At 53.5% G+C, this 24,042-nt stretch overlaps 1 protein-coding gene across 2 annotated transcripts in view; it reads left to right on the top strand.

The window, feature by feature from the left end:
- The window catches only part of Adck1 (aarF domain containing kinase 1), a 112,255-nt gene that overhangs the window by 45,230 nt on the left and 42,983 nt on the right, over nucleotides 1-24,042 (top strand). For both annotated transcript variants that reach the window (XM_046440741.2, XM_046440742.1), the window contains one exon: nucleotides 3,308-3,511. In XM_046440741.2, the coding sequence (XP_046296697.1) occupies nucleotides 3,308-3,511 (204 nt within the window). The remainder of the gene's footprint in view (nucleotides 1-3,307; nucleotides 3,512-24,042) is intronic.

The following is a 24,042-nucleotide window of genomic DNA, read 5'->3' as shown; positions in this document are numbered from 1 at the left end:
CAGAGCCAGGGACAAATGTAGATGTGAGTCCAGCCTAAAGAAAACAGTGGAGCAGGGTTATCCGCCTCCCCCCTCACAGAGCAACATACAATCATGCACATGTAGCAACATGCACACAACACACATGCAGTACCCTCTGCACACGCACCCACACAGCAGCACACACATGCATGATGTGCCTTTGTGTCTGTTGTTCTAGATAAAGTGTTTTTCCTTTTCAGCTTCATCTATTCAATTGACTTTCAGAGGCCAACTCTGTATCAGCCAGGGCCCAGCCATACCATAATTTGAATAGGAAAAATTGAATATAAAGAATTATTAACTAGTAGAAGGTGGTCAAGTCCTGCAAGGGGTAGAAGGAGACTCTGCCGGTGCAGATGTGGCAAGCACCCAAATCTGCTCCTTCTGGGGCCAGGGGAGTGTGAGCCTGTAGGAACCAAGGGCTCAGCAGAGCTCTTCCCACCCTTGAGGCTGGGAGCTGGCCCATGGAGCCCGCAGGGCTGCTCTCGGATGCTAGCGGTGAGCTGTGGTGCAGGCCTGAGTCAGAGTGGGCCCATGGCAGTAGCCCACTGGGTGGCAGAGAGACTTATGGGAGGGGGTGGGCTGAGCTCATCTGTAGGGGTGGCCAGGACACTCACTGGAGGGTGGGCCTGAGTTCCACGGAAGTGGACCATAGGTGTGGGCTGCAGCGGGTCTGTGAGGCCCTGGAGTGGGCGCTGTCCCTGCTGGCTGCCTGTCTCTGCTGGAGCAGCACACTGGAACCAGTAAGGGGACCTCTGTGCCTGCTATGGTCTCACAGTGTCCCCAGGATCCCTGAATGATCCAGGCTGATATCATCAAGTCCTCTGACAAAGGAAAAATGACCCAGGGTTCAGCTTTAGTATCTCAGCAAAGAAGAGTAGATTCAGAGCCGAGAGAGGCAGGACAGGCAGGACCCGTGCTCGGGAGTCAGTGATTCTCTGACTTGATGATCATACGAAAGCGATATGTCTTCAGTGGAAACCATACTTGGAATTTTGACCTCCCTGGACTAGAGATGATGTCATGATACTCCCTCTGGATTCTGGTGGTGGCAGTGAGCTGTATCACCCCGTCAGCTAGGAGATCACAGGGTCACCATCCTGCTCTATGATGCCCTGTTGCTAAGCTATGATGTTCCATAGTCAGGGGCATCAAATGCATCTTTGACTTCTCACTGGTTAAGCAGACCCCATCCAAAGTCAAGAAGCATCTGTCCATTCGTAACCAGCACCTGCCTCGCCCCATGTCACCCCTTCCTGTGAGCCTGAGTGTCTGCTCATAGCTCCCTTGTTTCTTTCATCTGTGATTTCCCACCTTGTCCTGAACTCTCTAATACCTGCTGCTTTGTGGTGTTCTCTGTTGTGTGAGTGGCCCTCTGGGTGTCCCCAGATAGCTGAGGGCAGGGTCTGGGCTTGCAGTAAGTCTCCCTGAGTGTGTGGCAGTGGATATCTTTCCTGGGAGGGGAGGAGAGCTGGATGTGACCTCACCCCCTTCCTAGCCTCTGTTCCCTTTAGGTGTGCTAACTGCCCAGCTGACCCCCAGAACAGCTAGCTGTGGGGTTTAGTGTGCCTCTGGGGGTGAGTGGCACGCCGGGCAGTGTTGCTGGGGAGCAGATGGAGGACCTGGCTCTGGTGGCCCTGGATGGAGAGGTGTGCCCACCTTTCTGGCTCTTCCTGTTCTGCTGTTGGTTGTGCATTTTCTCTTCTGCTGGGTTAAAGTCCGAGGCCAACTATTTCAGCTGCAGAAAGTTGTCCACTGAGGCCTGAACCTTCGTCCTGACTGCCTGACTGCTGGCTGCGGGTTGACCATGGCCTTTGTCATCTCCTTACTACTACAGCTTGAGTGTGGCTTTGGCCTGCCATGGCCCCAACTCTATCCAGCTCCACATGACCTTCTGCCATCGGACACTGGCTGGCTTTGTCCCCAGTCTCCAGTTCTTGAGACAGTGTCCCTTGACCCTTCGACTCTTCTAGGGATGCTCATGCTCTTATTTTCTCAATTAGAGTTAATTTCCTCTCTTCCTTCTGCCAAGAAAAAGAGACTCTCCCTGGTGCGGCTTGAACTGTGTGTCCTCATCAGGGCTGGAGGGCTGTGCCCAGAGGGACCCAGCTGTGTGTACTCAGGTTTGGCCCAAAATGGGTTGGAGCAGTATGCAGAGGTGTCCAGCAGAGCTAGAAGTAGACCGGCCCCTGAGGGCCTAAGGATGGCTGCTGAAGCCTGGAGTCTGCTGTGGGGTGGGTGGGCTGGGTGTTCCCGTTGCCGGGATGAGGGTGCTCAGGGCTTAGTGTTCTCAGTTTCTAAAGTAGTCATTTCCTGTGTGGTTCACTTGGCAACTAATTACATAGGAATTTTGAACATTCTCCCCATCTTTGTTATCAGTTGTTATTGAAGTCTGGTTTTAGGGCCCCATCCTGCCTAGAGGCTGTGATTCTGCAATGCAGGACCCTCATGGTTCCCAAACCCTCAGCTGGTCTGGAGTGATGACTGGGATGCACAGCCTGGGGTAGATGAGAATCAGGATGTAAGCTAGGGCCCTGCATCCTGGACAGTGTGTCCTACAGCCTATGTCATATGCCTCATGCCCCCAACACTGTCATTCCCCCAGGAAAGAGGAGTCCCTGCCAAAGATCGCTACATTAAACGAGCTCCAGATTTGGAGTGTGTTATAGCCTTTCCTTTGACATTTATTCTCATTTTATAAATAAGGCAATTGAGTTTCTCATCTTAAAAGATACCAACACTGCCTTCCAAAGCTGTCTTAAGAGATAGGATGTATTTGACCATCCATTGTAGAGACCCAAACAAACATGAAGTATTATTAGTGTGTCTGAGGGCTAGGTGGCAAATACATGAACTTGGCACACCCTAGAGTGAGCCATTAGTAGACTAGCCTTGAACGAGGATATGATTCAGTGGAGGAGAGCTCACCTAGCATGTCTGAGCCCTGGGTTCCATCTCAGCATCTCGCCTCCCCAAAGCCAAACAGAAAAGCCCCAGAAAGCCTTGAACACTGATTTCTAGGGAGTGTGACTCAGACCAGGTCAGTTTTGATGGAGAGCAGATTGGCAGCTTAAGGCTATGTGCAAAGGCGGGCCCTAGTATGAGATTGGAATGGACCCTGTGGGTACCAGGAGGCTGAAGGAGGACCTTGAAGGTGTGTGCACGTGCCCCACCTTAGGCACTGGGACTGAGGGAAGGTGTTCAGGCACAGCGGGTGGGGGAGGGGAATGATGTTCAGAATAGCCTGCACTCATGCCTCTCTGTCCCCGTGTCTGTCTCCCTGCAGGTGCACCTCCGCTCTGCCAGGCGTCTCTGTGATCTCTGCTGTGCCAACCGGGGCACCTTCATCAAGGTGGGCCAGCACCTGGGGGCTCTGGACTACCTGCTGCCCGAGGAGTACACCAGCACGTTGAAGGTGCTGCACAGCCAGGCCCCGCAGAGCAGCATGCAGGAGGTCCGCCAGGTCATCCGGGAGGACCTGGGCAAGGAGGTACTCACCCCTTCAGGAGGGCTGGCTCCAGGACAGTATGCTTTTGAAAAGGTCTTGGCACGGTTCTTGCCGCCTGGGCCCAGGGCACTGGGGTCCCACCACTAATGCAAAATCAAATGTCATAGACACTTTCAGTGCTGAGATCAGAGAGGTTGGAAGGAACCTCAGTAAAAAAAAGTTAGTTGAAGTATGAAATATTCGTATTGTCTTGGATACAACCTAATGAGTCATGGTCCAGCCTAATAATTTCTATCAACATCTGAGGGTTTATGGCATTCCCACAACGGTGCTGCGTCCATGCCTCATCTCATTTGCTCCTCATGGCAAACCCACAGTGGGTACTGTTACTAATTCCATTTTGCCAATGAAGGCTGCAGCCTTGGGTAGTAAGGTCAAGGGCACTGTTGGTGCCCTGCTTATATGGTGCCATCCGTAAGCTGTCCATGAGGTCCATGCTTTGGTTTCTCTGGAATATCCCTGGTAGGCACTCATTCAGCCTCTGCTTGATTAACCCCCCGTGGTAGGAAGCTTCCTGTCTTAGGTGCCACCCATGGTGGCCTGTCCTATTGTCAGTCATTTCTGACTGTAGGAAGAGCATCCCTATAAGTGCTAGAGCCTGCCTTCTCCAATCTCAACTCCTCATCTTCATTTGGGGCCCTGGAGTGATAGAGAACGGAGCTAAGGTCCCTCTGTACAGCAGCCTTGGTTACCCTGAGCATTCCTTTCCACTCATGCCATAAACCACAGGGTGTTATTTTGTGCCGAACTGGGCACAGTTGCATGGACCCTCACTGACTTGCTCTGGTCACTGCCTCTGGGGACAGGGAGGGGATGAGCAGCCATCTGCAGGTGGCTGAGCAGTGGGTCAGGTCCAGCTTTTATGTGCTATAATTTGAGGGTGCGTCAGAGATCTTTACTGAAGTCCCTTTTGCCCTTACCTGTTATCTGAAATTCTCTTAGAGAATTCTAGGTCTTCTAGATTTCTCTGAACAAAATCACCTTGAAGTTGAGCCTTTAGCAGCGGATGCCTTTCCTGAGATTAGTTTGTAGCCTTTGATGCTTCCTAGTTGCCCTTAAAATAAAAATGCTTAGCAGGGCTCTCAAGGTGCAGCCCATCCAGTCTCTGCCTCCTCCCTGTTCCATGACTGTAACTCGGTGGGGCAGAGGGCGGTGGAGGGTGGCGTTTGTGCTCTGGAGCCTGGGCTGTGGACCTAGCCCCAATTATACCCTGTTGGCACCTCACTCTCCTTATCTGTAAAAATGGGGATCACTGTAGCGTGCACCCTCTCGGGTAGCAGTGAGGACTGGAGCGACAGGAATGGGGAGGCTCTGTAGAGCACCCAGCATGCCGCAGTGCTCAGCTAGTGTCGGGTCCTGCTGTAATTGTGGCTATTCCCCTACACTGGTCACTGTGCTGCTTGTCACACTCCGTGCACCCTGAGCCTGTGGTGCCTGTGTTTTGGTCTGTCCTCTGCTTGGAACATCTCTTTACTCTGTTCTCTGTATCTGTTGAGTGATTTCAGGACATTGGCACTCTGTCCGTCCATCTAGCACCAGGCCAGGTGCTAGGAGCTGGTTTCCTGGCCAAACTGCAGCTCTTCTGTGAAGTCTTCTCCTTATACAAGTCACATTAGGCTCCACAGAACTTCGCCTCCCCCCAACTAACTCATGCTAGCTGAGGCTTGGGTACTTGAACCTAGGTGTTTCCATCAGATGTCAGAAAATCTTTGGGGATGAAGACCTTAATGGTTCTTTTATCCTGAATCTGTAGCACCAGAGCGATGCAGTCTAAAGCAGGTACCAGTGTTTGTTTAATGAGTCAATGGATGAATGACAACTTCCTCAGGCTACTCAAGGCAGAGCGGAGAATAGGGGCAGAGGTTGGATGAAGACCAGTTGTTCCATTTTTACTGATCTGCAGGGAACTGGCCCTGACTATCAGGGGCTGGCACCTATTATTGTGGAGCAGGCACCAGCTGCTCAGTGTCAGTCCAAGATGCTGCACTCCTCAATGGTGACCTGGAGGGAGGCCTCATTAGCTGACTCTGTAGAAGCTCGAACCATGCCTAGGATGAGCTTGGAAACCTCCCCCACACTGAGGAACATTTCCTCTGAAGGGAGAGAGATCGAATGAAAGGCAAATAGAATTAGAACTGGGCTCAGGGGGCTCAGGCTGCAAGCTAGGAGGAGCAGGGTTAGGCTGGAGAGGTCCCCAGGCAGAATCTGGTGCCACCTTTGCTTCTCACAAAGACTGTTGGCCTCCAGCTTCCAACAGCATGAGATTCACCCCCAAATTAAAACTAAACAAGTCACTGTAATAACAGTGTGAAGTGGATTATCACTGGCATGTGGCATGGTGGGGGTGGACATGAAAGAGGGGAAGGCAGCAGAAGATTAACCCCTGGAAGCCTCTGGGGAGGGGGTGGGGCCACAGCCGGGGCAGAGTGAGATGAAAAGTTCCGGGTGCCAGGGGTTACGGTGGGCCCATCCCGCTGGCTGGAGGATGTTTGGGGTTGGAAGTCTTCTCCTGCATCTGGAGGACCTCTTTTCCAGCACCAAGTAGTCCTGAGCGAGGTGGCCATGTGGCTCTTGCCCCCGTTTATCTGGAACCTTCTAAGAAAGAGAGGCTGTCGAGGTCACAGTTCTGAGGGGGCGTCCCTTGCTTTTGGGAAGCTCAGAAACCTCTGGTGTCTTACCACAGCCCCCACAGGCGCACGATCACAGTCTCCCCCACTCCCTCCTGGGAAGATGGTGTTTGTTCCCTGGTGACACACTTTCTAGTCTGTGGATGGAGGGAGGGGCAAAGGGCTGTGTGGGAAGCAGGGTAGGTGAGTGCGGGGGTGTGAGGGCGGGGGCAAGTCACTCACTTCGCACTTCCCCCTCCTCCAGCCCCTCCCATGACACTTCTCAAGAGCAGCTCTCACCCCCAGGTGCCATGCTGGCTGCGGGCCCTTCCGCGGAAGCTGGGCTCCAGCCCTGGTTTCCGGTTGTCTGTCATGCATTGCTGTCCTTCTGGGTCCCGTCCTTGGTTAGGTCCTAGGGTTCCCAAGTTAAAATGCTGCTCAAGTGCTCCTGAGTCTCGGACTGTAGGCAGGGGCGGGTGGCTAGATAGAAGCTCAAGGATGGTGCCCTCTGACCTGACTGTCAGTCTTTGTGCCTCTGGGGACTCTTCTCATTCACAGAGGGTCATTTGTGTCCTCAGACCAATTCCTGTTCCAGTTAGATGGAGCTGACCCTGAGGTGTGCCCTCTCTCCCCCCATGAGGGAGAGGGATGAAATGGAGGTTCCAGCACTTCTGGACCTCGGACTCCACAGTTATACTTGGTTCCAGATCAGTCCACACCTCTGGACATCAGCTGGCACCAGTAGTGGAGAGCAGAGGACCAGCAAAGGGCACTATCCTTACACAGGGATTGGCTCAGCAGAGAGTATGCTGGGACCACTTGGCTAAGTGAGGGGCAGGAACAAGCAACAGGATGAGACCCAGGGTCTTCTGTTTCCTCAGGAGGTTGGCTCATTTTTGCTGCCTCAGAAGTGACCTGGCTTCTGGACTGGGTTGGGGATAGCCTCTGGTGCTGAGTGCCCTTGAGGTTGTGGAGTGCAGTGCTTCTCTTGGCCAGAAGATGGCGCCTGAGCTTGCGAGTCACCCAGGGGTGTCAGAGACCAGGCCCTTTCCTGCAGAGGGGAGTCCTTGCCGGGTGGGTAAGACTCTAGTTCTTTTTATTCTTGGGTATGGTCCAAAGAACCCAGGCTGACATCTGTCCACTCTGAATGGCACAGGCACAGGTCTAAGCCATGAGGCTGTTGACTCATGCTATGATTTGGATAGTGTCCCTAGAAGATCCGTGTGTTAAGGGCTTGGTCTCAAGGGTGGCACTGTTGGGAGGTGATGACCTCTAGAAGGAGGAGCCTAGTTGGGGGTCCTCAGGTTACTGGGTGCACGCCCCTGAGGGGCCTGTAGGACCTTGGCCCCTTCATGACCTTGAGGAGAGCCATTTTCTCTGCTACGTACTCCCCACCATTGACGTCTGGCACCCCCACCAGAGGGGCTGGAGCCAAACTGCCTTTTGGTTTATTAGCTTTGTGACCATGGGCATGTCAGTTAATCTCTCTGCCCCTCAGTTTCCTTATGTGTAAAATGGGGTAATGATAGGACCTTCCTGTGGGCTTGCTGTGGGGAAGAAAAGAATTAATGCAGGTGGAGCACTTAGAACAGACCTGGCTGTATTAGTCAGCTTTTCATCGCTGTGACCAAAATACCCAACAAGAACAAATTAGAGGAGGAAAAGTTTATTTTGGACTCAAGGTTTCCGAGATTCAGTCCGTGGTCGGTCAGCTCCATTGCTCTGGGTATAAGGTGAGGCAGAACATCATGGTGAAGACTGTGGCCAAGGAGTGCTTTTCAGTTTATGGCAACCTAGGAGCAGAGAGAAGAAGCCACCAGGCACAAGATGTAACCCCCAAAGATATGCTCCAGTGACCTGTTTCTTCCAGCCACACCCTACCTGCCTACTGTTACCACCCAGCACCATAACCCTTTCAAACTGTTGATCCACCAAATGGATTAATCCACTGATGAGGTTCCAGTTATTGCAGTGGGGTAATGATAGTACCTGCCTGTGGGCTTGCTGTGGGAAAGAAAAGAATTAATGCAGGTGGAGCACTTAAAACAGACCTGGTTGTGTTAGTCTCTGGTTCTGAGTGCCTTCTAGTCATTTCATCTCTGAACATTCCCGTATTGTCTCATACGTGAGCTCTGGGGGACACCTAGTATCCAAACCATAATACTGGCGCAGGTAAGTGGTCAGCAAATGTTAGCATTTTTGTGTTACGCTGGGTGCTTTCTGTGAGCAAGCAGCTTCGGTCCTGGGGGGCTTGTATATGTAGAATCGGGTCTTGAACTGGGTTTTCTGATATTTGGAATGCTTCTCTGCCCCATACGGTATTTTGCTAGAACTCTCCTTTCTCATACTTTTCCTAACCAGTTCCCCGTGTTCCACCCCCAGCCCAGCCCTTCCTCAGTGTTGGAAACGCCCCAGGGGCTGCCTAGGGAGCCTTCTGGGCTTCTGTGTACTTGTACCACCTTGGGGGGCTGCAGTCTCCCAGGGCCTTGCGCGGCATCTCATCTGGGTTAGGGGCTGTGACATTTGTGCCGGGCTGATGTGAGGGATGAGGTGGTGGAGGCAGAGGTCTGGCTGCTACCAGGGAGGAGTCACAGGAGCCACAGGTCCCCAGGGCCTTGGCATTGATGGCTGTGCTGTATTCAGGATCCTTCCCCAGCCTTTCTCGCCTGCCGGGTGGCAGCCAGACTGCTTCCCCTGCAGTGTCCTGGGAGGGCCAGGGGTGTGTGTGTGTGTGTGTGTGTGTGTGTGTTGTGGGGGACGGAGGATGAACATGTCCTGGGGTGGTCGAAGGCTGGGCAAGTGGTCAGGCTCTGGGGATCCAGTCTGCTTGTGGGCCCCAGGTTGGCAGAGTACCTGCCCCGCCCTGGGCTGCGGTCATGCGTTCCTTCCTGTCCCCATTTTCTTTGCCGTCTTCTTTCCAGTGCCGTCCCCACTTCTCCCTGTCCTTTTACTTCCTTACAAGTCTGTTTATCAAGTGGGAGATGGATGGATGTGCAGGTCCTGCGCCAGCCCTGGGGGTCCCTGTCCTGTGGTGCTCTGGTTCTGCCGGCCCTGCACCTCACCCCAGGCTGCTTCACTGCCCTGAGCCACCGTGAGGCTCACCTCGAGGGTGTCACTGTCCTTAGATTGGCTTCTCCTGGCCCTGAGCACGGCCCTTTGGTCCAATGTCTAGCTTCTTTGTCTCCCCAGACTGTGCCCCAAAAGGCCACCGAGTGGGTGTTCTGGGAATGGAACATAAGGATCTGGTGGCCGCGGAGCTGAGTACAGGGAGGCCTCTGGGGGCAGGGAGAGCTCCCCCTCCTGCTTGTCCTCAGCCTGCCTTCCCAGCAGATCTCAATAAAAAATGCATTTATATTAAAAATATAATGAAGAATAAAAAACATTCCCTCCCAATAATGCGGAACATCAAAAGGAGATTTTTATCAATTATATGGAGAGATTTTGGCCATAAAATGGTAATTTAAGAGTGGGAGATGGATGGCAGGGAAGCATTGATGTCATCCAGGACAGATGGCCTGCCATTAGTCACCAGGGAAAGGCAAGGGGGCGGCCGCAGTGGCCTGGCTGGCCTTCTTCCCAACGCCTGGCCCTGGCTCCATCCTGTGGCCATTGCCCGGCCCCAGGCTGCACCCCTGTGCCACCCCTGAGGTCCCCTCTGGGGACTCCTACTCCAGTCTCTGGGCCACCTTCAGCCCACTGTCCTGCGGTTTCCAGAGGAGTCTTCCTCAGTCGGCCCCGTGGCTCCTGGCTGTGGAATAAATCTCCGCGGTGAGCTGAGCGGGGCTGCCAGCTCCCCTGGCCTCTTGGCCTTTCCTGCCCTTCAGCTAGCTACGGCCCGGCTGCCCACAGGTCCCTCTTTCAATCTCATGTACTCTTGTCTGTCCTTGCTTCTCACTGCCCTCGTTTCCCACTTTTTACTTGTTGGGACTCTTCCTTTAGCCTGGGGTCTAATCATGCACGCGCACACACAGACACATACACGTGCGTGTGCACACACATACACACTCACTCCCTCATTGTGAACACCGGCCAGGAGTCAGCCACGGTTCCCAAGGTTGCATATGATTATGAACTCATTTTCATAAGCACTTATTATGAACCTTATTTTATAGATGGGAAACTGAGGTAGAGTTTCCGGTGATGTTTTCCTGTGGGACCTTCTCATGCATCAAGGGTCAGGATGAATGGCTCTTTTGTGTTGCCCTAGACGCTTCCCACTCCTGCCGTAGCTCTTTGCAGTTATTTGATGCTCATGGTTCATCACTTCCCGATCCTGAATCCCCGTGGGGCCTGGCTTGGGCTTGATATGGAGTAGATGTTAGAAAATGTTGTTGAATTGAATTCTAGAAGTTCCTTGAATGCCTCTGTCCTCTGGAAGCCTTTGCTGACCTCTCATGAATCTCTTGGGATCTAGAGGGTGGTCATCTAGCTCAGCCTGGCCATCTGGTCACCTCAGTGATGGCAGGTCTCCTCCCACTTATTTCAGGTTCCCTCAGGGCACTGCCCAGGGCCTGTATACAAGAGGAGCTTAACAATGGATTGCTAGGTGAACCAAGACACTCCCTCTGACACAAGACTTCCTGGCTGAGGCCCAGGGGCATTCAAGGGCCTGCAGTCCGCAGGGTGGTCTCCTGTTGTTCTGTACAGTGCTGTGTGAGGGTCTGCCTGGAGTTCTCTAAACCACCGGCTGAGAGCAAGGCCAGCGTGTGGCTCTAGAAGGAGCAAAGTGACTATTTCTGAGGCAGAATAGCAAACAGATTAAATAAACAGGCTTTGGAGTCAGTGTCTTGCTTAAATCCCAAATGCAAACCATGGCTGTTGTCACCCTGGGTGAATTGGGTGCTCTTTCTGAGCCTTGGTTTCCTCACCATAGACAGGAGTGGTCACAGAACCTTCACTTTAGTAGGGTTGTGCTGAGGACGGAAAGATATAAGCCATCAGAAATGCATCTGGACCTTGGTCTGCACAAAGATTTTCTTTTTTGGATAAGAACTCAAAAGCAAGGCAACAGATAAAAAATAGACAAATCAAATCAAACCAAAAAGCTTCTATACAGCAAAGAAAATGATCAGATTGAAGAGACAACCTGCAGATTGGGAGAAAATATTTGCAGACCTATTCGTCCAACGAGGTATTGATATCCAGGATCTCTAAGGAACTCAGCAGCAAAACAAAAACAACAAACAACAAAAACCCCAATAATTTGATTAAGAAATAGGTAAATTATCTGAATAGATGTTTCTCAAAAGAATACATACAACTGGCCAGTAGGTGTATGAAAAAATTCAACATCACTGATCATCAGGAAAATGCAACTCAAAACCACAGTGAGCTGTCATCTGACCCCAGTTAGAATGGCTGTCATCGAAAGGACAAAAAAATAACAAAATATGGACAAGGCTCTGGAGAGCAGGGAACAAGTACTGACAAGCACTGTTTTCCATGCTAATATAGGTATGGTCCTCAAAAAACTGGAATTAGGACCACCATATGATTCAACAACCCCACTACTGGGTATTTATCCTCAGGAAGGGAGATCTGCTCACTCACCGTTTATGTAGCACCATTCATAGTAGCCAAGATATGGAGGCCATCTAAGTGCCCGGCACTGGATGAATGGATCAAGAAACTGTGGTACATATACAAAAAGGAATATTATCTGGCAATAAAAAAGAATAAAATTCTGTCATTTGCAGCAACATGGATGGAAATGGAGATCATTGTGTTAAGTGAAATAAGCCAGGCTCAGAAAGACAAGTGCCGTGTGTTCTCACTCAAGTGGAGGCTAAAAAAGCTGATCTCATAGAAGCTGGGAGTAGAAGAGTAGGGGCTGGGAAAAGTATGGGGAGGATGTGAGAGGCAGAGGTTGGTGGGCGGGTTAATGGGTACAAAATTACGGTTAGAAGGAGTAAGTCCTAGTGGTGTTTAGATGTCGGGTTAGTTAACAATAACTTATTATATATTTCAAAAGAGCTGGGACAGGATTTTGAATGATCTCATGCCTAGAGGAGCGACAGATGTTTCAGGTGGGGGATAGACTCATGGCTCTGATTTGAGAAATGGTAATAGCAGTGCTTGGACCAAGAGGGCAGCATTCGGAAGTCAGGCTGGCCTTGAAGGGCCTCAAGAAGTTAGCCCTCTCTCCTGGGAACTTGTGGTTTCCCACGGTCTTGGAGGAAGCCACGTTTTCCTAATGCCTCCCTCAAGGTAATAGGATTCTGGGGTGTTCTCTGGGGGCAGGAACCTGCTCCATGGTGGGTGAATCCCAGCACCTCCTTTCAGACCCCTCAGGCCATAGTGGCTGCTCTGAGAATGACATCTGTGTTTCTTCCCCAGGTGGCTGGCTTGAAACAACAGACACTTATTCTCTCACGGTTCTGGAGGCTGGAAGTCTGAGATGAGGGTGTTGATAGAGCCATGCTCCCTCTCAAGGCTCCAGGGGAGGATCTGTCCCGGCCTCTTCCTAACTTCTGGTGACCGATGGCACTCTTTGGAGCGCCTTGGCTTGTAGCCGCATCATTTGAATCTCAGCCTCTTTTGCCACATGACCTTCTTCATAAGGACACTTGTCATTGGGGTTAGGGCTCACTGACTCCGGTGTGACCACATCTTAACTTGGATGATCACATCTAACGCACTGGCCTTATTTTACATGATGAGGTTCAGGGTAGACGTGGATTTGAGCTGGGCTTTGGGGCATTCTTCCTGGACTCTTCCTCTCTCCTCTCCACCTGTCTCTGCAGGCCATCTTCACACAGTGGTTTCCCTCCAGGTCTGGCCACTGCTGGCTGGCCCTGCCCCCCCCCAGCTTCATTTGGTAGCGTTACAGAGGGGGACTGTGATTGACAGATGAAGTCAGATGTTGTACTGGGTGACATGGTTCCCCCCACCCCCCATTCATGGTTTCCATATGAGGCAGGAGGGACCCAAGAGGTTGAGTAATGGCCACAGTCCTGGATAAGAAGAAGCAGAACCGGGATTTGAACTCTCATCTCTACCTTCCTGCTGCACAGCTGCTGGTCCTGGTCCTGGAGAGGGCTGGTTTGGGGGGACATTAAAGTGGGCCATAGGGTTTTGGGCCTTGTTGTGGTGGGCTTTAGGAAGTCTCCACAGGCCCAGGTCTTCTAAGTACACTCAGGTCAGGTGTGTGTGTGTGTGTGTGTGTGTGTGTGTGTGTGATCACACAGGCTGATACTGGATGGAGGGAGGGGCCTGTTTGCTCAGCTCGCTATCACTGTGATAAAACACCTGAAGCAAACAACTTAAAGGAGTGATATTCTTCCATCAACATGGCCCTAATAATAAAGGCCCTAATAAAGCCATCAACTATGAGTCCATCATGGACTAATCCACTGATGAGGTCCCACCCTGAAGATTTGATCCCTTCCCAAAGCCCACCTCTGCTGATGGATGTATTGGCACCAAGCCCTCAACACATGAGCCTTTGGGGGAATGTTCCAGATGCAGACCACCCGAGGGCCTGATGCAGTTGTGCTAGGTGCAGGCCGATGAGCCTTGGTGCTGTCTCCCGGAGCTGGGCAGGGCTGGTTGTCTCCTCTCCCTGTCTGCCTGGACCTCAGAGCCAGTGAAGATACAATACTGGGTGGTGCAGGATGGAAGAAGGGGCCATGGGGTGCGGGCCGTGTTGTGCAGGCAGACGTCTTCTACGTCATCCTCATGGTTGCCTCACAAGGGGGAAGTCATGTCACTCTATTTCCATTTCACAGAGAGGCAGACAGAGGCCAGAGGGGTCAAGTCACATGCCTAATGTCATTTGGAGAGTCTGAGGCAGAGCCAGGAGCACAAGCAGAACTGATTTCAGAAGCCAAGCTCCTAACCCCTGCATTCGGTGGCTCTCCCTATGCTTGTCATCATGTCCTGGCAGCTTATGGCTTCTCGCTCATTCCCGACAGGTGGCTGGGCAGGCAGGTGAAGAACATAGCAGGTTAAAAAACCTGAATTTTTATTGTTCTTCTGTCTCAAACGTGCCTTAGGTCAAACGCAAGCTCTCATTTAGTTCTGCAACAGCTCAGTGTTCCTTTTCCCAGTATTTCCAGATGTAGAAACTCAGAATCAGAGATGTTGAGTAACTTTTTGAGGATCACCCAGCAGGGCGATGAAGGGACCAGGAACTGAGCTGGAATGTTGTGCAATTCCAGAGACAAACATGCTATCATTACACCGGCTGCCTTAGGAGGTGACTAAGGAGGAGGAGCGGGGCCAGGTTCAAGGCCACACTGATGGCCTGTGAGACCCGGTCCGCCTCTCAGGACCACACTTCTTCCTCTGATCTCACACTGGACTGCCATCTTGCCTCCAGCGCCCCGTTGGTCCTGACCCATGATACCTCCAGAGCCAGTCAGGGGCTGGCTGAGAGGGCGTCAGGAATGAGGGGTGCAGTGGTTAGGCTCACAGCTGTGGGTGAGAAGGGAGCAGCAGGGGGAGGGGGGCTGCACTCTTGCTCCTTCTCCTGGAAGCGCTGTCCTCTCCTCCTGCTGCCTGTCACCTCGGCCCACTGGCTCTTACCTGGGACAGCAGCGGAGGAAGGTGCAGCCTCCCCCTCTGGCTGATTTATGTTCGCTGTTGAAACAATAATGTTTAATCTGTACAGGGCTAATCAATTTTTCATGCTGCTTATGAATAGGCCAGCTGGGCCTGCTTCTTTATTCATGGAGCTTCAGGACAAGCCCAGTTCCCAGGCTACTTCCTTTGGCAATTTATACCGTGGGGGCCCTGCCTGTGTGTCCTGGAAGAGTGTGTGTGTGTGTGTGTGTCAGAGTGGTGTCTGCATCTCTAACCAGGGTCGGTAGCCCAACCCCAGGTGGAGAACTGCGTGTGAGAACGTGTGTGTTTTTGCATGTGTGTGTGTGCATGCAGAGGTTGGCTGGCATGGGCCTTGGGCACACTTGGGGGAGCATAGGGTGGAAGGTGAGAAGTTAAGTCCCAGAAGAGGGGAAATGACTTCCTTAAGGTCACCCGACTTCTTGGTGGGGAGTGGGGACCAGCCCTGCCCCCTGTACCATCCCCTCAGGCCTCAGCAGTCTTCTCCCAGCAGGCAAAGGGCCAGAGAGTCACTGGAGGGGACTGTGTGGGCTGCCCAGTTGGCGACCTCACCGCCTTGCTGCCACAGTCCTGCCGTGGCTGAGAGCCGGGGTTTAGGCACATAACATGCTGCTGGCAGCCTGGTGAGAGGGCAGGACAGAGGGCAGCTCTCCCTGGGTTGGGCTGCAGCGTCCAGGTGATCCTGGTGCCCAGCAGGACTGTAGAGGGTGTGCCAGGGCCTTCTGGAGGAGGTGGACGTGAGCAGGACGTGAATGTGGTAAAGAGAGGAGCCAGGAGGCTCGGGAGGGCCTCCAAGGGGTAGACCCAGGAGATCACCTTGGGGTGTGTCCTCTCAGGAAAGTGTCTGAACCCAGGGTGAGAAGAGGGAGGACTGTATCTCCCAGGCCTTGGGTGGGGACAGGTGCTGGGCCTGTGTGACTTGGGCCCCCATGGACAGGCCACAGGGTGTGGGACTCTCTGGCTGTTTTCCCTGCCAGGCCTCCTCTCTCACGCATTCACCATGGGCTCTGCAGGTGCCTGTGAACATTGTGTCGTGTGGCCTTGGGTTATGTGGGCGGCCAGGCAGTCAGGAGGGGACTCAGGATCTGCTTGTGGGGCATGAACAGCTGTTCAGTGAGTAGCCAGAAAAAAATAAAGCTTTAATAACTCTCGCATAAATGTCACAAGAGAAATACAGAATGCTGGGTGGGATGGGGTAGGGCAGCCTTTCTGAGGAAGCGGTGAAGAGTCTGGAGCATGGTAGAGGGATGGGAGCGTGGGACAGAGAGAATGGAGAATGCACGGGTCTTGGGGTAGGAAAGGCCTGACCCGGGACAGGAAGGGGGTACAGTGCAGGGCGGAGGCCGGAGGGGAGCTGGGCACGCTAAGGAAGTCTGAGGTTGGCAGCCATGGATGGGCTCTGCAGAGGGGCGCAGTGCCATCTGCAGTGGCTGGCTGGGGAGGTGGGGGGACACGGGTAGAGCTCATGCAAGACCAGTGGAGTGGCTTCCATTGTCATTCAGGCAAGAGGTGATGGTGGTTGGCCCAGGGCTGGGGCTGGGACAGGAGTGGGTGGGTGGATTTTGGAGAGTGAACAGCGGGACTCCAGGAGGCATTCAGTGGGGGTGCTGAGGGACAGGGAGGTGCCGTGATTGACACCCAGGGTTCTGGCATGCACAGCGGGGTCCTCAGCACCACCCACTAACTGAAGGGGACGGTGGGGATGTTGGCAGGTCATCCTGCTGGCAGTTGGGGAAGGGCTCTTCTGCAGTGCTGGGGCTTGCATAGTTGCCCCTGCCCAGAGCGGAAGGGGGAAGGGTGGTCAGAGAAGGCCAGCGGGTGTGTGCAGGACTGAGCACTGAGAGGCCAAGGGCCTAATGTCCCCAGATTCCAGATGTTAGATTTAAAGAGACAGCAGCGTGTGGTGGAGCGAGGGCCTTGAGCTGTGTTTCCCTGTGGCCAGGTGTGTGGAAGGCCAGGCGGTCATTGCGACAGCCGCAGCTCCTGCCAGCCGGCTCCAGAGTCATCATGTAACAAGTCTCTTTGGGCCCCGCAGCCCCCCCCCCCTTGGGGGCCTGTGAAGGAGGACTGGTGATTCCATGCAAAGCTACAGAGGAAGTGGACTCCTTGGAAAGGGAGGCCAGGAACATTGAGCCAGGCAGGTTTCAGCCCTTGGCCTGGGACTGGGAAGGAAGTGTCCTCGCAGCAGCCCGGGAGCAGAGGGAGCAGAAGACCTCGCACCCTAGGAGGGGAAACGGACTGGTCCTTGGTGTTGTCACCTGCCGTGATAGACAAGGACCCTGTGAAGTACCCCCTCCTGGTCCCACATTTGGGGGCTCATGTTTGGTCTGTGTTCCCCTCACCCTGTGCCCAGACTGTCCTACCCTTGCCCTGGGAAATATGGCCAGAGGCTAAAAATGGACTTCTCCTTAGGGTGCAGGCTCAGGGTCAGGGGTCAGCAGATGGCCTGTAAAGGGCCTGTCTAAGATCCTTATTGCTGCTGTGACAAATGGCTACCGATTTAGTGGCTTCAATCAACACATATTTATTATGTTACCGTTCTGCAGGTCGGAAGTCTTCAAGATAAGGTGTTGGCCGGACGGCATCACTCTGGGGTCCCTAGGGTTGAACCTTCCTGCCGTTTCCAGCTTCTAGAGGCCACCTGTTCTTTGGCTCCTGGCCCCTTCCTCCAATCCCGTCCCGCAGTGTACCACCTTCAGATCTCCACCCCAGCCTCTCACCTCTGCTAAGATCTCTGGTTCTAGCCCCCTGCCTCCCTCTTAGAAGGACCTGTGATTACATTGGCCCAGCTGGGTGATCCAGGCTGCTTCCCCATCTCAGCGTCCTTAACTTTATCACACCTGCAAGGTCTCTTTTGCCATGTAAGGGAACGTTCAGAGGAATTGGGGATCCAGACACAGAGTTCTTTGGGCCATTTTCTAACAGGGCCAGTTAGTAGATATTTCAGGTTTTGCAGGTCATATAATGGCCCATCGCAACTGCTCCATTCCACCTTGGTTCAAGAGCAGTGTGGACCGTGTGTCAGGGGGTGGGAATGCTGTATCCCAGTGACCGCTCGCTCTGAGTCCGACAGGGTGGCTCATCTGAGCTGGTGTTCTTAACCACCGCTCTGCTTTGCCGGGGTCACCAGTAGTGTGCGTTCTTGTCTTCCCAGTAGGTCTGTGGCATCTGGGTTTACCTTCCTTTAAAATCCCTGGGCACCGCTGTCATATGCAAAGTGAATCCAGGAGACTTCTTCATGAGTGAAACGTGCCCAGGGCTTTGGTTCTGCGACTCTCTTACCTTGGCTCTGGGGCGTGGAGCATATCTTAGGCTCGTTTGCCGTGTGGCTTTGGCCACTTCTGAAAGCCACAGAAGCCTGTTCTGACAGCAGAGAGAGCTGCCATCGGCAAAGGATGCTGTGCTTCATTTCCTCTGTCCCTCTGGGTTTGGGCGGAGGGACATCTGAAGGTAGCTGGAAGGCCTCTGGGGTTTTGTGGAGAGTGAACCAGCTGGGTTTTGGAATTCACAGCCCCCACAGAAATGAGCAGGAGCCTTGGTGGCCACATGGTCCCCAGGGGGCAGGGGCTGGAGAGGAGGACCCTTCCCAGGGAAGGCGGGGAGCCAGGTCTGGCTGCATCTGGATTGGAGCTGCCTGGCTCCCGCCTTCACTGTTCCTCGTCCCCCTGATTCGTGGCTCCCTCATCCTGCCCCGCTGCCTGGAAGGCTCCCTTCTTCAGCTGGCTCCCGACTCCTCGGCTCTCACCAGCTTCTCAGAGGAGCCTCCCCGCCTGGGTTCAGTCCCTGAACGCGGGTACGGTGCTGGCTCCTCTGTAACACTTGGAGGGACAGCTGTAAGGCTCTTCACCTGTGATTGCTTGATTGATTCCTGTCTGTCCCCCTTCACTTCAAGTCCCAGGAGTGGATCCAGAGGGTGGGGGCTGCGCCCAGTTTGGACTCCCTCCCGTGGAGTCCCCGGTGCCGAGCACAGGGCCCTGCACGTGTGTCACTCAGCAAATGCTTGTTGGGCCAGTCAACAGATGTGGCTTAGCCGGTGTGTTCTCTAGGAAGGGGGAGCAGTGACATCTCCTCTAGCCAACCTCAGGAGAGGGGTGAGAGTCCCTCAGAGTGCTGTGAGGCACCAGCACTATGCAGATGTGAGGCACGGCCTGGGGCTGGACATCGTCCCTGAGGAGCAGAGGTGTCCCACGTTCCCAGTACCGCCCATCTCTGATTCAGGGAGCGGTGGGGAGTCCATACGTGGGTGGGCTTATGCTGGTGGGTGGGGAGCTCAGCTTCCTGCTCCTGGTCTGGGTCCTGTGATGGGGTGAGAGCCATCAGCCTTCCTGAGCACTCTGAGCTCCAAGGAGGACTCGTTGCCTTGTACTCTGATCATCAGGGGACACCTGCCCAGCCTGGGCCCTGACTGAGGGGTCCTTGGCTTCGTGCTCCTCTTTCCAGGATCTCTGGTCTCTTTTACCCCAGAGATCTCTGTCACAGGCAGGGACATAAACACGTCACCCTGTGAGGCTGTAGGAGTTATTAAGATAGGGAACGTTGAAAGATTAGATTTATGACAGGCAACGGTGGATTATGAAGGATAATTTATCAAATGTCAGTGCCTGCAGCCTACAATTTACAGAAGGTTTGCTTAAGCTGAGATCGGCTTGGACTGCCCCCTCCCCCACCACTAATGAATGACAGTTCTAATGGATGGCTTCCCATGCTGGCCAGCCACACTGGGTGTTTATCTGCTTTTTATTAATCATTATTATCATAACGTTTCCCTAGAATCCCTCCACCCACAGCTGTCATGGAGCCCCGTGCCAAGCAGGCCCCTTTGGTGGCCTTGAAGGAACCGTAGCTGCTTCTGGGAGGGGTTTCAGCTACCCTGGGTCAGCGAGAAGGCCCGAGGTCCTCTCTCCATGTGGAGGACAGGGAGAATCTAACCTTAGCTCCATTCCCCTGTTAGAAATGCCGAGCACCAAGTATCTGTTCGGTGTGCCAAATGCAATGCTGAGCACACCCAGAAGTCTCTAGCCAAGGTGGGGGGGATAGAGCAGATACGAATGGAGTTGAGGGGGCAGCTGTGGTCACTGTTCTTAAGGAGGAGCCATGAGCCTCCAGCAGGTATCCTCCGGAGGCTCCTCTGAGGAGGCAGCAGTAGAGCTGGGGTTTAAAGGACGGGTGGGGGGAGGGGAGCCTTCCAGGCAGAGGGGACAGAACCTGCAAAGGCCCTGCCGTGGGTGGGTTGGGAGAGAGTGCCCTGGTGGCTGAAAGGGGCCCTCTGGGTGGGACAGAGGAAGGACATGGGCAGGAGAGGTAGGCAGGGCTAGACCCCATGGGTCACGTCGCGGATCTTGGCCCTGGTGAAGTAGTTTAGGCAGACAGAAGTGACACGGTCAGCTTATGTTTGGAAAGCTCCAGGAGCTGCCTGGGGAGATGGCTGGGGGTCAGGAGTGCAGGTGGTGGGCCGGCTAGGAGGCCACTGTCGTCTCAGGGCAGATGGGATGGTGTTTGCTCTCACTGACGGAGCAGGACTGAGGCTGGCATCGCCTGCTCTGCCCAGCGCCTGTTCATCACACCCCTCTGCCCTCTTCGCTGGCGGCATCGGATGAGGCACCCACGGCTCTTCTGCGGTTATTGGGGGTCTGGAATGAGTGCTCTTGTAGACCCCCTGTATGTGTGGTTTATGAAGCGACCCTTGGAGGTTAATATTAAAATGACCATTTTATAGATGAGAAAACTGAGGTACCGAGGGCTTAGGTGACTTGCCTAAGTGGGTGCCCCTCGGAGCCAGGCCTGAGCCTGAGCTGTCTGACTGGGGCTTGCCTCGGGTCTGCATGCTTCCCTGCCCGCAGGCCTGGAAGCTCAGTGGCTACTGTGCACCTCCAGGGAGCAGCTCACAGGCCCCCTGGGGTGTGTTTGCTCCTGGCTTCTCTTCCAGTCAGCTGCTGGTCACCATCTCGTGGGCGGACAGAAGCTGGGTCTGACCTGTGATGCCCTTGGCAGAGCGCTGTGCCGGCCTCTTTCCAGGAACTGGGGAACATTCTCATAATTTCCAGGGTGGGCTCAGGTTCTGCCACTGGCCTTTCACTTCTTCCCAGCTCAGCCGTTGCCGTAGCTGATGGTTCTGCAGAACTGACTGTGTGATCCCCAGCACCCCAGAAAGAACACACGCTCCGTGGAAGCCAGGGTCTCCGTGTCCTCAAGCTGTTATTATTTTTATTATAATAAATTGCTCTGAGTGGGAAGCCTAGGCGGGGGCATTCCCACCTTGAGGCAGGGCAGCTGTGAAGCGGAGGGGAAGAGAGGGGCCTCCTGCCTCCTTCTCTGATGGCCAGTGTCTGTGTGGGCACCGTGAGGTCTCCTCCTTGGACCTAGTGCATGTTATTTTTAGGGTTGGGTGAAGCAGCAGTGGGCAGGGGACCCTCTGTCCAGCAGGCTCTGCTAAAGGGCCAGAATGTTCTTCTGCGAGGCTGAGACGTGTGGCTGAGGTCTCACGGCCAGAGGCTCAGTGTTGTTGGCCCGCCTACCAAACATGGTGTCTGCCGCACAGCAGGCCTGTGGCAGGTAGGTATTTGTTGACTGATTGGCTTAGGCTAAGGAATGGCAGATGGGTTTCATTTCATGAATTAACTCTGGTCCACTGGTAGTGGCTGCCTGGGGCACTTTGAGAGAGACTGTGAGGCATCACCTGCGTTCAGCAGGAGTGGATGCGGTGATGGATCAGTGATGTCTGGATGGGTGTGCCTGGGATGTGTGACTTTGCTATTGCTGTGTAACAAATTACCCTCATACTTAGTGGCTGGAGACAACAGACGTTTGTTATCTTATAGTTTTGTGGGTCAGGAATTGGGGAGTGGTGCATTGATGGTTCTGGCTCAGTGTGTTAGGATTCTCCAGAGAGACAGAACCAATAGGATAATTGTAGATACGAGAGAGAGAGAGAGAGAGAGAGAGAGAGAGAGAGAGAGAGAAGTTTTTAGAGGAATTGGCTCCTGGGGTCACGGAGGCTGAGAGCTCCCATGACGGGCATCTGCAGGCTGGTGACCCTGAGGTTTCCTGCAGCAGGTCTCAGCCCATGTCTAAGACCTCAGAGCCGGGGAAGCTGGCTATGACCGAAGATTTGAGAACCCTGGGGCCTGCTGGGGTTGTCCTGGAGTCTCAAGGCTAGAGAGCCTGGAGTTCTGACGTCCGGGGGACAGGAGGGGAGTGTCCTGATTCCAGGAGGGAGGGAGAGGGGAGGGGAGAATCCTTTTCTATATCTGGGCCCCCAGCCAAGTGGGTGGTGCCCTCCCGCAGACAGGGCACCTCTTCCTCACAGCCCTCCACTGCAGGCCCAGCTCCTTGGGACACACCCTCACAGGTCCACCCAGGGGAAGGCTCTTCCCATTCTCTTAATCCAGTCAGGTTGACACCTAACACTGACCACCACACCCGTGGTCCAGGAGGCTGAGTCAAGGTGTTGGCCAGGGCCGGTCGTACGGGGGCCTGTCTGGGGATGGAGGGTTGGTGGGAAGCCTTGGTGTTTCACCGCACCGAAAGACCTCTCCGCAGGCCACTTGAGTGTCCCCATGACATGGCAACTTGTTTCTTCCAGAGTGAAAAACAGAGTGGGTGGGGAGGAGGACACGGTGGTGCCCTTTATAAACTGGTCTTGGAGGTCGTACGCTGTTCCTTCCTCCATGTGCTGGTTGTTATGGGTGGGCCATTAACTCCAGTTCAATCCAGTTCTCAAAGGGAGGAGTCTTTATAAACTTTCCATCCAATTATCAAGAACATAAGCAACAATAAATATTGGCGAGGATGTGGGGAAAAATGTCCACTCATACATTGCTGGTGGGACTGCAAATTGGTGCAGCCACTCTGGAAAGCAGTATGGAGATGCCTCAGACAACTTGGAATGGAACCACCATTTGACCCAGTTACCCCACTGCTCAGTTTTTACCCAAAGGACTTAAAATCAGCATACTACACTGATGCAGCCACATCAATGTTTATAGTAGCTCAACTCACAATAGCTAAACTATGGAACCAACCTAGATGCCCTTCAAGAGATGAATGGATAGAGAAAATGTGGTATATATACACAATGGAATATTACTCAGCCCATAAAGAAGAATGAAATGATGTCACTTGCTGGCCAATGGATGGAACTGGAGAATATCATGCTAAACGAAATAAGCCAATCCCCCAAAACCAAAGGCTGAATATAAGCAAAGGCTGAATCTGATATGCATATGCTAATTCACAAGAAGTGGGGGTGCTAGGGAAGAATAGAGGTACTTTGGATTAGACAGGGGAGTGAAGGAGGAGAGAAGGTATGGAGGTAGGAAGGGTAATAATATCCAATTCATTCTACCATCCTATGTGCATATATGATTACACGACCTGTATAACTCTGTGTCCTGTACAACCATAAAGATGAGAGATTATACCCCATTTATGTGTGATGTGTCAAAATGCATTCTACTTTCATGTATAATAAATTAGAACAAATTAAATAAAGTAAAAACTTGCCATCATATTTTACAACCACCAGGGGGAGTGGGAGTGCCTATGCCCCCTGTTCCCTGTCACTGTCTGGGGTCATCTTAGGAATGACCCTGAAGGGGTGGGCTACAGACCAGCCGTGTTTAAGGGTGGGACCAAGGACAGCAATCGCAGCAACAGGGCCATGAGCTGGGTGCATGATTATGGGATGGAGGGTTCCTGGGGTGGGTAATTGGTACCCAGGGGAGGGGATGAGAGGTGGTGGTGGGTTTGCTGTCCAAGGCAGGCATGGGCATTTCGCAGGGTGCTCTCTGGCTGGAGCCATTCTGAGGGCCTCAGGTGGGGGGTGGGGATGTGGTGCGGGGTTTGCTGGGCCACTCCATTAGTGCAGAAGGAGGCTTGTCTTTCCCTATTGTGCTGCCATGGAAGGGATGGCACCCAGCCAGACCTGGGGTGGGCCAGCTCCAGGCTTTGAGAGCCGGGTGCTGTTTGCCGCTGATGCCATGGTAACCTGCCCCGAGCTGGTCTGCCTCAGGCGCCCTGGGCGGTCTCCCCAGCTCTTAGGTGGGAACTGCCTGGCCTTGGAACCAGGCCGGCACTTGTCTGCCTGGAGGCAGGTCTGTCTTCTCTAGAACTGTGCAGTTCAGGGTTTGGGAGATGCATTATCAATAGGACGATGACATTTCTGAAGCCAAAATAGGTCTGATGTGATGAGAAGGGGGACAGCAGGATGGGATATTTGAAATTGGGCCTTTTTGGAAAGTTCAGGGGACCCTCCCTGCATGACTGATGAACTGATGGCCAGAAGGGGGTCCAAGGCTGAGACACTGCAAGCACAAGTCCCCAAGCAGTCATAGTGTGACTTCAAGG

Source organism: Marmota monax, unplaced genomic scaffold (genome assembly GCF_021218885.2).
Source record: "Marmota monax isolate L192 unplaced genomic scaffold, Marmota_monax_Labrador192_F-V1.1 WCK01_AAM20220418_F8-fsc00017, whole genome shotgun sequence".
Taxonomy (NCBI): Eukaryota; Metazoa; Chordata; class Mammalia; order Rodentia; family Sciuridae; genus Marmota; species Marmota monax.
Note: the sequence above shows the minus strand (reverse complement) of the source record. Positions and strands in the feature narration are given on the sequence as shown.